General features: G+C 40.3%; 1 protein-coding gene across 6 annotated transcripts; it reads left to right on the top strand.

Annotated features, from left to right (window-relative positions):
• Positions 1 to 2,499: 2,499 nt before the first annotated feature.
• On the top strand, positions 2,500 to 13,284 carry LOC147628166 (sulfite exporter TauE/SafE family protein 3-like). 6 transcript variants are annotated; one of them, XR_015268059.1, is made up of 12 exons: positions 2,500 to 2,654; positions 2,759 to 2,918; positions 5,717 to 5,920; positions 6,003 to 6,067; positions 6,159 to 6,198; positions 6,340 to 6,419; positions 6,624 to 6,710; positions 7,835 to 7,885; positions 7,988 to 8,224; positions 8,383 to 8,468; positions 12,697 to 12,837; positions 12,947 to 13,284. XR_015268059.1 is itself a non-coding variant. In XM_086813205.1 (12 exons), exons 1-12 carry the CDS (start codon positions 2,625 to 2,627, stop codon positions 13,018 to 13,020), a joined length of 1,260 nt encoding a protein of 419 aa, XP_086669331.1. In that variant the 5' UTR covers positions 2,517 to 2,624; the 3' UTR covers positions 13,021 to 13,284. The 6 variants fall into 6 exon arrangements, 5 of the variants coding, with proteins under 5 accessions (XP_086669331.1, XP_086669329.1, XP_086669332.1 ...); XM_086813205.1 differs by having other exon boundaries at positions 2,517 to 2,654; positions 6,343 to 6,419; positions 8,375 to 8,468; XM_086813203.1 differs by having other exon boundaries at positions 2,519 to 2,654; positions 8,375 to 8,468.
• The last annotated feature ends 3,093 nt before the right edge of the window (positions 13,285 to 16,377 follow it).

Here is a 16,377-nt window from a genome sequence, read left to right as displayed (position 1 = left end):
AGAGAGAGAGAGAGAGAGAGAGAGAGAGAGAGAGAGAGAGAGTGAGTAAAACATCTTACAAAAGGCCACACATGGGTGTATTAGACAAGGGTATGAACTATGGCAAAAAATGTGAGTTCTTCAAACAAGAGCTTCTCTACCTTGATCATTATGATCTAAGAACAAGATACCATCAGATACATCAAAAATGTCTCTATCACTCACACTAGCATGGTTTTAAAAAAACTAAATGGACATTGATTTATTAGTTGAAAAAAAAGTTGCATGAGAAAAGGAGAATCCCATTGTCCCATTATGGTGAGTGATTGTGTTTGAGTTCTTATCTCTTACCTCTCTTGATTATTGTGAGTCCCATTGAGAGTGATTGTGTGTTTGAGTTCTTGTCTCTTACCTCGATTATTGAGAGAGTGATTGTGTTTTATTTCTTGTCTATTACCTCTTGATTATTGAGAGAGTGATTGTGTTTGAGTTCTTGTCTCTTACCTTTATTGCTCGTATTCTTACTTTATTATTGTTTATGTGTGTGAGTAGAGATTATCCTACACTTGAGAGCTTGTTAGTTGCTTTCAAATTCTCTTCCATCCCTTAGTCTCCTTCTCTAGTTCAAAAGAAAGTCAACAAGGTAGCAATGTAGAGAGGATCTTTCCATAGCTTCTTATTGTACACACACCTATTGAGAGAAAATATTATTTGGAGTGACAATGAAGGAGGTTGCAATCATCAATCATGGCAGTTTATGGTAACTCCCTAATGACACTTAAGAGAGAGAGAGAGAGAGAGAGAGAGAGAGAGAGAGAGAGAGAGAGAGAGAGAGAGAGAGAGAGAGAGAGAGAGAGAGATTAATGTATTGCAAAAGGTCACATGGCTTTATGAAGTGATACATAAAAGATGTCTCTATTATGCACAATACCATGAAAAGAGAGAGATAAAAAAAGATGTCTCTATTATGCACAACACCATGCAAGAAAAAAAATTGATGTTGATTGACTAGCTAAAATGCAAAGGTGCTTGTGAACCTTCTAACTATGTGTAAAGCTTTCTATCCCTTTCTTGAGTGTACATGTAAACTCAACCTCCTCTAAATTGCCCTTGGGGTGAACCCTTCGCTTGTTTTTTGAGCCTACCACCAATATGACTAAGCAATAGTCTTTCTAAATTTGAAAAAAACGTTTAATCTCTCTCCCATTGCATGTGGGTGAAATTTCTATTACCTACCGTATCATCTCTTTTCCAAAATGATACATGGTTAGGTGGCACCCAAATATACATTTTATCCAAGTGCCCATGTAGACTCCCCCCACCACCTCTTCATTTCATCTTCTCTCCCTCCCCTCCCCTCCCCCTCCCCCCCCCCTCCTCTCTCTCAATTATTGAGGTGGGGTAAGTGTAACAAGGTAACCCTTCATTTGGTTATGAGTGCAAACATAGGTCTTGTGTCTTTGAAGTACATTTCTTATTCATCAAGGAATAAACTTTTAAAGATTTCTCTATACATCACTTTCTTGGGTCACTAGTGCCTTTAACTAATCATTCTTCATGACCAACATTTTATAAGATTTATTTTACATATGGGGAAATCCCTTGGACTCAAAGTTACCATTAAAATTTAGATATTTTCTTGATGTAGACAAGACAATTTATTCCCAAAAGTAGCTACAAAAGTGTATGTACATTAAAAATCATATAGAAACATAGCGTAAGTATAGAGATTTACTAGAAAGAAAGATTTTTACAAGTCTACATGTCATCTCTAAGATTGCTTAGAGGGAAGCTGAATAGGTAGGATTGCTCGCTTATATCTCAAGGATGACCTAGATGGACCCTAACTTAAGATTGCTTGTCTATCCCTAATGGGGGACCAAGATGGAGCCCTAGTTTGAGGGGGAATCAAGCTGGTCCTTTTGGAACACTCAACATTCACCCCCCCTCCCCTGTGTGCCTCCTCGCTCCTCTCTCTCTTTCTCTTCTCTCTCTCTCACACACACAATTAGTGAGGTGGGGTATGTGTAACAATGTAGCACGTTGTTTAGTTATTAGTGCCAGCAGCATGTGGTCTTTGAAGTACATCTCTTACTCCTATATGAACTATTGAAGATTTCTTTATACATTACTCATTCTCATTGATTAGCATTTTACAAGATTTATTTCAAATATGGAGATATCCCTTGGCCTCAAATGTACCATCAAATATTAAATTTTACCTTCATGTAGACAAGACTTGCAAAAGTGGGTGTACATAGAAAAGAATCTTATCCCCATTTTGTCATCTCTACGATTGGCATAGAAATGGGCAACCAAGGGGTGTCTGACGGTCCTTTTATCATTCAACATCTTCACCCTATGCTACCTCTTTGTGCCTTTTGTACCTTTAAAATATGGTTTAATGAACAAAGAAATTTGGAAACAAAATCAATGATTAATAAGTTTATTTTTTAAAATTTGGACGACCACTAGAAGGGAGCAAGATACTCCCTGAGGAACCCACAAGGTGAGGGCAAAGTAACGATCTAGTATCTACCTCTATAGGTTACAGAACCTAATAGTACCTCTAGTTACACCTTTAGCCGCTAGAACAAGCGCCCAAAGTTAATTCATACCAATACCGGTGTAGAGGCTACTTCCTAATGGCTGGCTCGTTCGATCGCGTGTGGCCGGTGAATTTCTTTGATTAAGCACTGTCGTTTTTCTAGGGTTTTGTTCACACCTTCCCTTCTTCTTCTTCTTCTGATGATGATGATGATGATGTGGTGTGCGGCAGGAACTCAGCCTCAGCTGGCGCTCTGTGCTAGGGAGCCTCACAGGGTTCTTAGGGGCAGCCCTTGGCAGTGCTGGCGGTGTTGGCGGCGGCGCCGTTTTTATCCCAACAACGAACCTCATCCTAGGGTTTGATACCAAATCTTCCACAGCTCTCTCAAAATGTAAGTTCCTAGTTCTAATAATCATATACATTGCATAAATGTACGATAAATCGCATGTTTTTAAAGAATCTGCAAATCTCTTTACAAGCATGATTTGTTCACGAGATCGTTTGCTCTGAAGTGTGATTTATTATCAAGGGTTAGGCGGAGGCAGCCCATGGGCCAATGAATAATCAAGGTTTAAGTGGGAAAAGGCTAGACAGTTCATCACTTGCAGAGTGGGTAGAGGCGATTGCATCAGAATGTGAGGTTGACTGATCTAATCAGGGATGTGAGGTGGCCAAAGGATGTTGTAGATCTCTTGTCGTGATCATGACAGGTTGCTAGAGGTTGAGCACGGGGACCTGAGTGCACGTTATCACCGAAGGGGTGCATGGGATAGATGGGAGACTTGAAGTTTATGCAATGTTTCTTTACCGAGTAGTTCTTCCTCCTCGTTTCTATATGACAGGCGGTGAGGCAGCGGACTTAGGTTTTGTCTCTCACAATAGTTAGAAATTAGGTTATGGCTAGAGTCTCCAGTTTCTTTGTGTGCAGCTATAATAATGGCTCCCAGGTCGTAGGTCTCCATCATACTAGGATTTGAGATCTTCACTTTGGGCCAAGGTCAGTCCTAAAATGGATTGCTTACTCAGTTCTCTTGTGCCTACTTTATCTTCTCTCGTTTAACACAACAAGATTCTTAACTCTTATCATATGCTTATCTCAAAAGTTTTTCTTTCAAGGTCTCTCAGCCTCAAGATTAAAATCAAGCTTTTTTAAATGCTTTTTTTTTGTTTTGTTCTGAGAGATTATATAGGAACCAGGTTACAAAGGAAGTTCACAGTCTGAATGGGTTGATCAAAAACCAACTGGAAGATGATGAGATCAGAGGTATCAACATCAGCAGCATAATACCTTCTGTACTGACAAGATAAAAACATCAAAAGCATAGTAGCATCTGAATACTGTTAAAAAAGCATCGATACCTCTGTTTTCATCTAGACACTTCTTAAGAAAAAAATGGGGGGTCTTATTGATGGATTTTGGAGAGGTATTGAAAGTCAAGAGAGCTTAGCATCAGGACCAAGGTTAACCCAGAGAGATCCAGAGTGAGAGAGAGATCTTTCAATGAAGATTTAAGGGGATTACCTTTCAAGACCCAAAGCTTGTTCTCTTACCTCCAGTCCTTTGCCCAAGTATTAAATTAGCAACCTGTATTAACTGGGAGCGAGAGAGAGAGATCTCACAATGAAGACTTAAGGGATTACCTTTCAATACCCAAAGGCTTGTGCTCTTACCTCCAGTCCTTGGAGTATTAAAGTAGCAACCTGCATTAACTGGGAGCAGCAACCTGTATTAACTGGGAGTAAAAGAGATCTCATAACGAAGACTTATGGGATTACCTTTCAAGACCCAAAAGTTTGTGCTCTTACCTCCAGTCCTTTGCCCAAGTATTAAAGTAGCAACCTCTGGGAGTACCTGGATCTTCAGGAATGCAGCGTGGAGGATACCTTTGTCAAACTTTGAAGTGCCAAACCTAGAGGATTTGGATTTCCTTATGTAAATATGAACTTTTGGATCTCTATGAAGAGAGATGATTATATGTATAATGTCAACTTGCAAATTACATGGCAAAAGCATATTATATGTGTGCCCAAAACTTGGGGGTTATGTTTATCTACACACAAGCGGATTTCTATTCGCAGGAGGTTGGCGCATTCGCTGTACATTTCTGAACTGGCTGTACCGCTTTTTAGGTTTTTTTTTGTACCAGCTGTACCAAGGCTGTACTGCCTATTTTAGGGGTTTTATACTTGCTATACCAGCTTTACCACCTGTTTTAGGGTTTCTATACCTACTGTAGCGGCTTGTGTACTACTTGTACCGCTTTTTTGTATTGGCTGAATAAGCTGATTTTTCTGCTGTACCGGCTGAACTGAACCAGCTAGAGTTTTATGGTATTCTCTATCATGGTTATTGTTGGGTATTCATAGATTGAATATATATATTTTTTTCAACTGGCCTTTGAAGTTTGGCCCAAGATCCTCCCTGAGTAACTATTTTTCACCACCCATAGGTGGCCACCCGTAGGCGCTTGTTTATCCACCAGTAGGTGACGCTACCGAGGAAGCACCAAGGGGGGTTTTGAGCCCAGGACCTCTTGGTCCTAGGCAAACATCTTCACCACTTGAGCTATCACCTCATTGGCCATAGATTGAATATTTATGGCCTACGTGCATGGAAAGAATGAATACCCACACAGGGTACTGACCAGGTTTTATTATGTTTCATGGAATCATTTTATATGGTTGAGATGATATGGTATTCTATGTAGATAATCTGGTTTTGCCTGAATCTAGGTAAATGCTTGAAGCTTGTATTTAGAATATTCTAATAAAGAATTCCAGGGGGGTGGGGGGGGGGGTTGGCCCGCTCCAGGCCCAGTATATGTGCAAGTTTCCCAGTATATATTGAGCTTGACAAGAAGGATCTGCCTATATGTGAAACTCCCTGCAGGGAAACTCGGACTAGAGCCTTTGACACACTTAATGTACCATCATTGCTTGTTAAACATTAAACAAGGCCACAACCATTCAGCTGCAATCCACATTTCACTTTGCAGAAAACATAATTTCTGGAAACATCCGGAAACAGCCCTCACGACCTTTAAAGACTTAGTCTTTCACCATCATCGAGGAAGAGGCAAGCCCCTCTACTCCTTATGCTTGAGAGTTGGGCATATTTCAATATCCTCCTGCTTCTTTCCTTTGTCAGAGAGGACTATTCCATGTTTTTCACCCTCTTAGTTACTGCAGGTATGATTATGGGCGCAGCTTTGGCTACTGTCGGTTACAACCTGAGGCAGAAACATCCGCTTCAAGCAGATTCACCAGTCATAGACTATGACATTGCACTGGTTTTCCAGCCGATGCTGCTTCTGGGAATCAGTATCGGCGTAATCTTCAACACTGTCTTTCCAACCTGGATCTTAACCCTTGTGCTGATCTCCGTCTTGCTAGGTATGTGTAAAATTGGAGCTTGTTTGTTTTAGCTTAATGGCAGAGTTTCAAAGATTCAAATTTCTAGCTATTGGGTGATTAGGGACAAGCATCAGGACATTCAGAAAAGCTTTGTTGGCTTGGGAGAGGGAATCATTGCAGAAAAAGGTACTTGACAAAGAAAATTGGGCAGTGACAATAAGAGTTGTGCAATGCACAATGGGTAGATGATGCCAACTTTGTGTGAATGCTGTTCCAGGAAGAGCAAAAGCTTCTCAAAACACCAGAAATGCAAGCAGGTGATATGGAAAAATTTGACATTTTCCCATGAATGTTTTGCTTAAGGCCCATGATTAGTTCTGTACCTGTGCTTGTGAGATGTTGGAGAGGCCTGACTCTGTTTGGGGTTGTGATTGAGTTGGCCACATCTGCTAATGAAGAAGATTCAAATAGCGACTACAAACCCCTTGATGACATAGCTAAGCCTTCCTCATCCTGTGAGAACAACGTTTCACTTTTGGTGAGTTTCATTACATTGTACAACTGAAACTTCTCTTTGACATGTGTGGCCCTTAGCAAAACCTGTCCCAGTTATTCGCACCTGTCATCCAAAGCCAACTGACTTAGGAACACACACAAGAGATGCTAGCCCTTCTTGCAATTCAGGGGCACGTGGTTGTTGCTACGGTGATTTTAATATATATATATATATTTTAATGGTCAGGATGCTCTGAGAAGAAATGTTAAGTGGAAGAATGTTGCGGTCTTGCTCCTAGTGTGGGCCACATTTTTGGTCTTGCAGATTCTGCAGGTAAAGTTTTCACTACTTCCAATCTTGCCAACCACTCATTCCTGCTGCTTGCTCATGTGCATGGGACGGGCAGGGAGCTGGAAAGCAAGACTGCCCGTCCATCCCTGACTGTGGGCAGCGTGGATGGGCCCAATATGTGTAACCAGCCTAAGCCTAAAACAAGAGGTGTGCAGAATAATGTTCAGCTTGCTATTACATGCAGTGCTTTTCAAAATTAAGGGTGGACTGGTATTTACATGTTTATTTTATTGCATTGGAGTTTCAAACATTTAGCATATGTTGGTATTGTGGCTGCATTATCGCTAGCACAACTTGTAATGCCTTCAGGTGGGAAGACCAAACTGCATCCACACGGGCACCTAGTGAAACAGGTAAAACGTGACGGGGGTAGAATTTTTTGGGTTAAAAACCACTCCTCCACCATTGCAGCGAACTCGAAGTCTATAGTCTGTTGGATCTCCACTGTGTGTGTAGCCACCAATGTTGGGCTGTGAGTATCTATTGATTCTTTAGAATTGGAATGCGGCACCTCCTTTTGTTGAGGCACTAATCCAAACTCTGAGAAAAATTTCATACCTTGAAATTCTCCACTGAGGACACTCTTGTTGAGTTTTAACCCCTTGTGAAATAACAACCCTGCTCTTTGTAACTGGGACTGCAAGCACAGCTTTGTTGTGTTGAAGCTGGTTTTCACACATTGCAAGTTGGTTCTTCCCATATTTCCACCATGCTTGTCTTGTTGTGCCCCGCACTCCTAGCAATTTGTCGTCCATTGCACATGCTGCTTTATCAACTAAAGCATGAGCTTTAAAGATGCTTGAGCAAGACTTTATTGTTGTAAAAAATCTGTCTTCAACTGCTGCAATTAAGGTGGACTAGCAATCTGAGTCTTCCCCAAAATTGGAAAAAAGTTTGTGGCTGAAAATTGGCTTTACCTCTAACTTTGTGAGATAGTAGAGAGAAACCATGCTCTGATACTGCTGTAAAGGAGTCTAAAGAACCATTCTTTGATACCAACATAGAATAGTACTATTGAAAGTGTTATTTTTTGAAGTACTTTGGAGTGAAAAACTCACAGGCATCCAATGACTGAGGATGATGCATGTGACACTGTAACTTTGCAGAGCCACTCGGAAACTTGCAGCACACGCTATTGGATTCTCAACAGCCTTCAGGTATCAGAAAACTTTGAAAATCATGTCAAAATTTGGCACAAATAAACCCATTTTTCAATCTTGCTGGTGTCTTGTTGGGATTGTTTTGAGCTCTCTTTTTAGGTGCCTCTTGCGGTATCAGCATTCTTTGTAGCAGCTATCAAGCTCTACAGAATGAGCAGAAGAGAAGATGCAGTTTCAATCTTAGGCCGTGAATCGGGTGCTATATCAATCCGGTTTGGGCTGCTTGGCATGAGTGCTGCAGGTAGCTTGATTGCTGGCATGATAGGAGGTTTGCTTGGACTAGGTGGAGGTTTTGCATTAGGGCCACTCCTCCTGGAATTTGGAGTGCATCCACAGGTATCTGACCACTCATTAAGCTACTGCAATTTGATTCAATAGCACAACCTACTTTTTAATTAGGTATCAATTAACCATTTTGTCACTGGAGCAGGCATTTGTTTTCTTCTTGCCACATCTCTATACAGATCAAGCTAATGTATCTTTCAGGTTTTTAGTGCAACAGCAACATTCACTATGTTTTTCTCTTCTTCAATGTCGGTGTTGGAGTACTATCTTTTGGACAGGTTTCCGGTTCCTTATGGTAAGTTGTAGCTTTACCCTCTCCTTCATCTCCTCCTCCCCTCTGTGAGCAAAGTTCTCTTTAAACATAATGGAAGGAACAGAGGTACATCAGGCATAGTTGCTAGAAATGGACACTGGGGCAAGGGCAAGGGGGAAAGGCATGTCATTGCTATCATATCATCTAAAATCTCATATAATACGTGCTCTTCTGCTCTTCAAAAACTTTCTTCTCTTCAAGGTTCTGAAAGAATGGGTACTATGCTGAGACAACCACTCAGAAATGCTGCAAGAACTGTACAACACTGTATATGGAGAGCTAGCATAAAGGAGAAAAGAAGATCACTGCTGAATATCACCAGAAAAGGTAGTACATCATGTGGAGCAGCATGAGGGAGGTCCCGTAGATGCTGCCTATCACTGCAGAAGCTGAAAAGTGAGATGAGAAGCCAAGCCACCTATATTTATGTGGGAGAGGAGCTGGTCGGTAGCAGGCTGATAGCTTGGTTGTAGCAAAGAAATGCTAAAAATGCCTAAAAAATTCAAAAAAAATGGTAGAAAAAATACTGAATAATCTTTGCTAAGATATGCTAATGCAGGGCTTCATATGGAGCCAGATACAAGCATGAATATGCATGGGAAAGTCCATCTGGGGATGAAATAATTTCGAACACCTCCTCTTCAGCGCGCCAGATGGGTGGACCAACTCCGGCACGCCGCAAAAAATCCTTCGAAGAGTTCGAAGGAACCACCTCTCATAAAAGGCACAAAGCTCGCGAAGATATGGTACATCTAAATACTCGGAAGAAGCCACGAGAAGATTGAGAAGATATTGAAGATGAAACACCAGGATCAATCTGGAGAGAGAAGCCCTCACGCGATGGAACCATAGATGGCTCCGAAAAATGTGGTACCTCCTCTGCATCTGCAACAAATATCGGGACCAAAGTAGAATCCTCCTCTGAAGAAGAAGAAAATGAAACAACCACTGGAACAAACTGATCATCAGTGATAGCTAAATTTGCTAGGTTCGAAGCAGAAACATGCTCCAAGATAGTGGAAGATGCGTCCTCTGAAACACAAGAAGGAGAAGCAATTGCCAGGACAGAAGCCACCAAAGTAGGAAGTTCCAGAATATGTGAGGATATCTCAAAAAAATCATCCACCTGCGCTGTAGAAGAACCATAATCCTCCTCGGAAACAGAGGAGAGAAAATCTGCAATAATAGCATTAGCATGAAACAGCACAAGAGAAGGAAGATACTCATCCAAAGGGATTAGAGGAACTGATAAGGTCTCTATCAGAAAGTCCAGTAAAAAATCCTCTGTTGCGGATAGGGCACTGACTTTTGAATCAGAAGTCTCCTGTGTGACCACCAGGATGGACTTATCCTGCTCCTGTGAAGATGAAAGAACAGGGGGATCATAGACAACAAGAAAATCCATCTTAGCATGAGACTTCGTACTCTCCTCTCTCGTTGGTGAAGTATTTGAGCCATCTGAGGAGGACTTGTGCTTTGCTTTAGCTTTGTGGGAAGCAGCCTGTCGGGCAAAACATTTGGCCTTTGAATGACCAAGTCGGCCACAAAACTCACAAGATTCCTTCATCCGGGAACCCTTGATGCTGTTAGAATTGTTAGAATACAGTAGCAAGAAATTTGCAGCACTTGAGGCAGTCCCGCATCTCCACTGTAAAACGCAGGTTGCTGATGAAGAAACGCAGCAGTAAACAGCTCCTATATGCTGAAAACAGTCAACAGCAGCATGGGAAAAGAAACGCAGGTTCTTGTAGACGTTACCCGCTCTGATACCATGAAAGAATGGGTACTATGCTGAGATACCCACTCAGAAATGCTGTATAACACTGTATATGGACAGCAAGCATAAAGGAGAAAAGAAGATCACTGCCACCTATATATATGTGGGAGAGGAGCAGTTCTGTAGCAGGCCGACAGCTTGGCTGTAGCAAATAAATGCTAAAAATGCCTAAAAAATACCGGAAAAATGGTAGAAAAAATGCTGAATAATCTCTGCTAAGATATGCTAATGCAGGGCTTCATATGGAGCTAGATACAAGCATGAATATGCATGGGAAAGTCCATTTGGGGATGGAATAATTTCCAACAGGTTCCACATGTTGGGGTCTTGATGGACCCCAACCTTCAGTCAGCCATTTCCTTCTTGCCCACCTTCTCATTGGTGTGTAAGATCACCTTGAACCTACGACTGTGGACACTAATAGCTATGCAATGCCAGAGGCCAGCGGTCTCACAGTGAAAATATCAGGTGGGGTGCAATTTAAAGATCCAGCCCTTAACCCCACCGTCTAAGACTGTCAGCTCAGTCTTCCATACCCAAGTAATAGAGGCTTACATGATAAAGGATACAACTTGACGCCCTGCTAAAAGAAGGTGAGCCTCTCCTTCAAATCTATTGTGCGTATGGTGTCTGTGGGCAGAACTGGCACGTGTGGCAGAGCAGCTCCAGCCAGGCCCCTTAGGGCAAGCTGCAAGCAGCAAGTACTCATGAAAATGGGGATAATGCACTGGGTTTTCTCATTGGCTGCCAGGAAGCAATAACTGACTTCGTCAATCCTTCTTTAGGCAGGCAATGAGCCGCTCGAAAAGGCTTGGTCTGAAATTGCATCTTTCTCAAGCTGAAGTGTCTCTGAGTCTGTCTTTAGGCCAATGAGCTGCTTGAGAAGGCTTGCTCTGAAATTGCATCTCTCTCTCAAGCTGAACTGCAAACACCCCTCTTTTCTCTTCCCTCGCAAACCTCCTGCACGTTCTCTCTTCTTCCTTCACACCCCCCCACCCCAAAAAAACTGGGCATCTATAGCCAAAACGCTACACGCCATGTCTATCTATTGTGGAGTCATCGCCATCATATCAAAAGTCAACAGTTCGACCCATTAAAAAGCCACAGGGTGTTGACTCCATGCAACCCTACAAATGTCAAAGAGGCGTGTCTTGTTCTTGCAAAGCCGATGAGCACATCAATGCAAAACAATGTTCCTCTAAATTTCCAAACAACTCAAGTGGGCAAACCTCCTAACATGACCTAAACCCTGTAACGAAGAGTATAACTTCACTTTATTGAGTCCCAATCAAGTAGAGAACTTGTGCACAAGCCAATATTGAAGGATGAGCTATAATCAAACCCTTTACACCACCATCTAAAGCTCAGGTAATTCTTCAGGGCATCTTTACACTATGCCTATGAAAGATGGAATGGTCTTCAATAAAAGTCTATTTTGCAACATAGGTCTAGAGAAAGGTTTGTTGCTTTTAGATCTTGCATTGACCGACTTTGTCCAAGAGATTTACTTCCTCCTGGACTCTCGTCGCCTAGTCTATACGGCCATTACCACACAGTCTGCCCAAAAATTAAGTTATTCTCGGTGATTCAACCATGGCAATTTCTTCTGCAGTTGAATCAAAAAGATGTTTCTTTGACATTGTCCATCTTCCATGAATGTGTACGAAGCTTAACGTCAAAAGCTCTCTTAACAGGACTCATTGATAGACGACGGGGGGCAAGCAATAAGAGACCAAAGGCTTGGATATTTTGCACAATTGTCCTCGCGCACAAAATCCTCTTCATAGCTTTTATTGTTTTAGCATAGCACAAAAGAACATAAGCAATCAACATTAAATATTCCATTACAATCCCTTTTAAAAATTTGACAAATCAAACACAATCAAAGGAGTTTCATGACGAGTTTATGGAGGTATATGAAGCATAAGGGATTTAATTCATTAAAGCACACATAAAGAAACAAATATGGATTGTACACATGTTATTGTATGTCTTTGAATAGAAATGTTCCATGCATTTCTTACAAGATCTTTATACATCTGTAGTTGTATGTTGACTGCATGTCATTTCTACTTAGATTCTTTCTGTCTCTCTTGCACATTTTGTAACTTTTCTATGATAAATTTGCTTCCCAATTAGTCTCAGGAATATATCACTTTAATGTTTTACAATGACAAGCTACAACTGAAGACTTACAAAGTGGTCAACAAAAAAACAACTTTATTGTTTTAATATATCATTTTAATGTTTTACATTGACTCACAAAGTGGTCAACAAAAGAACCACTTGCTGCAAAATCTGAAGGGTCTGCATAGACATGGAGGGTGAATGTGGTTGATGCACTCAATATTTCCATCTTTTCCAGAAATCCTATGTGCTTGCCGTTTCTAAATCCTTTGGACATATCATGAGTCGGTATTTGTTTCCATGCAGCATTATATCTTTTTGCAGTGAGTATGGTTGGAGGCATTGCAGGGCAATATGTGATGCAAAACTTGGTTAAGCTCTTCGGAAGAGCTTCCATCATTATTATTCTAATGACTTCTTTAACTTTTTTCAGTGCATTAATTCTAGGTGAGTATATCCGACTGGTACTTTTGATATAATAGGGGATGGTCTTGAATTGTATTACTGTGGTGTCTTAAGATAATCATCAAATCAATGTCTGTCATGATTTTAACAGGTGGGATAGGGCTTGAGGAGGCCATTAACAAATGGAAATTGGGCGAGTATATGGGCTTTGCTAGTCTATGCTAGTTCAGAGGCAATGAACATCATGAGAAGCTTTAGTTGGCTCTAATGCATGATGCTCAATATCTCTGGAGTATGATGAGCTAGTACATGAACACAAACATGGATACAACTTTGTGCGTGCATGTTCACATGGCGCTCTCTCTCTCTCTCTCTCTCTCTCTCTCTCTCTCTCCATTCCCCATACTTTGTTGCCTTCTGCAATATTCCGGAATCAGATCCTGCAAATTTGGGTCAAATTTGACCAAATTAAGTGAAATTTGGGTCCAATTGAATCTAGTTGAAAAAAAAATGAAGATAAAATTGAATCCAATTGAGGGCAAATTGGAAAGCATTTTGGTCCGATTAGATTCAGTTGGGTTTAATTCAAAATTTGAATTTAACACGTTTAGGAGTTAGCTATGCACTACGTGATGGTGGTATGTTAAAAAGAAAACCTCATGAGGTGAAGGCTATGAATATAACTATTGCATTAGGTTATCAACATCGATAGAAAACCTCATGAGATGAGAGGCTATTAAAAATATTGCCTCGAGTCGTCAAAATTGATTTCTTCCGCATGCATACCATCAATCAAGTCTCTAATCAATCCTTTAATCATGCATGAGAAGAAGAAGAAAAGAAGGAGAAGGAGGTGGCATACCTTCTTTTTCTTACTCCTCCTTTTCCTAAGGTAGGACCCAAAATTAGAAAAAGTTTACCTTGAGGAGATTAGTATCTCCTAAGTGTGCCTTATCTTCTCCTGGAGTTGATGGAGTACTCATAGATCCCTTGGTGTGGTCTATTTTAGATACTCAAAGAGAATTAACACAATTCATTGAGTGCATTTACACAACACCCAATAATAAGAAATTAAGAAATATGAATTCCTATATATTTGCTATATTATTGGAGCTACAAGATCGTTTTTATATAAAAACAAAGGAACCATATAGCGCTAGGAGATTTTTGTTAAGGAAGACACAAGTATTCTTAATGAAAAAAGTCAAGAAAAGTATAGATAAGTCGTAAATAATGGATAGTTAAGAACATATAAAAAAAGAAGCTATAAAATTGTTTAAAATAAATAAATTAATCATTAAAATTGGATTTAGGATTTATAACTAAATTCTATTAAACAAAAAATTAAAAAGCTCACAAGGAGAACTTTTGCTTTAGTTCTTGTAATTAAATAAAATAGAAAGGATGGGAAAGGAGAAAGAATGTCTATAAAGAGAGCAAGGTGAGGTCACAAAATGTGTTGAACAACCTAATTTGGGACTTTTATCTCTTAAGTTTTAAAAGAGGTTTTCACAAATTGACATGCTTGCATAAAGTTATAATAATTATATAAGCATAGTAATTGTAATAAAGTGGCAACTTTAATAGTTAGGCTTAGGATTATGGCCATTGGGCTTAAGTATAAAAGGGTACATGGACTCTCATTTGTACTTTTTGATCATTTGACATTTGAATGAACCATGGAGTTTTAAGCTACCACACTTTGGCTTATGGTAGGCTATTTGCGTTCTCATGGTAGGAGATTAAACCGCTTAGGCATTATGTGTGACATGTGTGTAATTCTTGCTAATTGTATGCTAGTCTATATGATGATTTGTCCCAATTTTAGCTTCTTAAGAGGATGCTAATGGGGGAAGTGCTCATATGCATATCTCTAAAAGTTTGCAAGTCATTTTAAATTACACTCTTGTGCAATTGTTTGTGAATAAACTTGATTTTAAGCCACTCGTGGATAGATTAAATATAACTTGAATTCAAAGTTTGCATCTATAACTACCAAGATAGGAGCAATTGAAGATCAATTGGGCTAATCCATGAATCAACACCATGAATAAGTCATTGAGGGTAGAATTGGTGGGGTTTATGAGGGCAAACAATCTATGCATGAAGCTAATTATGGTGGTCACAAGGGAGGTAAACAAGCTATGCAAGAGGCTTCTATGAAGGCTTCTTCATTGGGAGTTATGATGGATACTAGGAGATCTCTCATAAAAGATTTGAGGGCTTCTTCATTTTAGCTCGGTACTTCTCAAGTGAATAGAAAACCACCACAAGATTTATTCAACTCTATGGATCCATGCTATGGAGATGCTAAGAGAGTACCATCTTATCTAAAAGCAAATCAGTCCATCACGATAGATGAGGAGATGCATTGGGATGAGGATGGTGTTGATCATGATTGGAAGCACATGTCTTTTGCACAAAGACAAGTGGAAGCTCATGATAGTTGGATGGAGTTATCTTTATTCATAAAAAAGGAGTATAAAGACTTTGCTCAATTTGCCAATTCTTACATGCAATCGTAGAAGAACAAGCCACATCATGAGAATTTCTCGTCAAACACTTTTAAGGATATCAAAGACAAGGTGTCTCTCTCCAAATTCAAGGGTGTCCCTCTCCAAATTCTTACATGCAATCGTAGAAGAACAAGCCACATCATGAGAATTTCTCGTCAAACACTTTTAAGGATATTAAAGACAAGGTGTCCCTCTCCAAATTCAAGGGTGATGGTTCTACTTCACATGAGTTGGAGGAGTGGATTACTAAGCTAGATACTTATTTTCAGCTTTACCCTTAGAGTGAGCAAGACAAAGTGCAATTTGCTTCATTACACATGGAGGATTATGTTCATCAATGGTGGAGACATATGGTTAAACATGGGAATGTACCACACTCATGGGAGGAGTTAAAAACATAGATGAACTTGATCTTCATCTCACCTTAGCGCTTGATTTTGATAGATACCCTAAGGTTGGTGAGATTCATCCTGCCATAAGCTCTTGAGTTATAGAGAACCTTTGCATTCGGTTCAAGGACAATGGAATGATCAATTTCTCTCTTAGGAGGCAAACTCCTTAAGAAGGGCTACCATATCTTTCATGTGCTGTCCACTGCTTTCCATCCCTGCTAGAGTAAGATGCAACACATAGATAGTGCCAAGAGTTTTGAGTTCCCTCTTTCATTGATTTGGGGTGCTCAAAGAGATCTCTTTTAAGTGATTTCCAACAAGGGTTACTTGATGTCCATGAAGTTCAAAGCTCATAACACCTTGTTGAAGGTTCATGTGAAAGTCACCCAATGTTGACAACCAATCACACCCCAATATTACATCAATAGGACCCATGTCTAAGACCACCAAATCACCTTCCCAAGTGTATGAAGGGGATAAAATCACCTTAGTAGAAGGGTATACCATCTTAGTCTCCTCATTTTCCCTATTGGCCACTAGGTTATAGGTAGCTCCATTGGAGAAAGCTTGAGAGAGTTAATGGATTTAGAATTGAATAGCTATGGGTGCTCCCGGAATCCCCTAGAATGTGAGCAACTCTCACATTGATGAATCTCACCAACCTTAGGGTTTTT

This window comes from Cibotium barometz, chromosome 19 (genome assembly GCF_041138505.1).
Source record: "Cibotium barometz isolate CiBa-2024 chromosome 19, ASM4113850v1, whole genome shotgun sequence".
NCBI lineage: Eukaryota > Viridiplantae > Streptophyta > Polypodiopsida > Cyatheales > Cibotiaceae > Cibotium > Cibotium barometz.
This window is presented reverse-complemented; position numbering and strand designations above follow the sequence as displayed.

Bases quoted from the DNA above. Each gene is read 5' to 3' on its own strand.
- LOC147628166 (XM_086813203.1), top strand. From the start codon at position 2,625: ATGGCTGGCTCGTTCGATCGCGTGTGGCCG. The intron at 2,655-2,758 runs GTGAATTTCTTT...GGTGTGCGGCAG, and splicing joins CGTTCGATCGCGTGTGGCCG to GAACTCAGCCTCAGCTGGCG. The intron at 12,838-12,946 runs GTGAGTATATCC...TGATTTTAACAG, and splicing joins TTTCAGTGCATTAATTCTAG to GTGGGATAGGGCTTGAGGAG.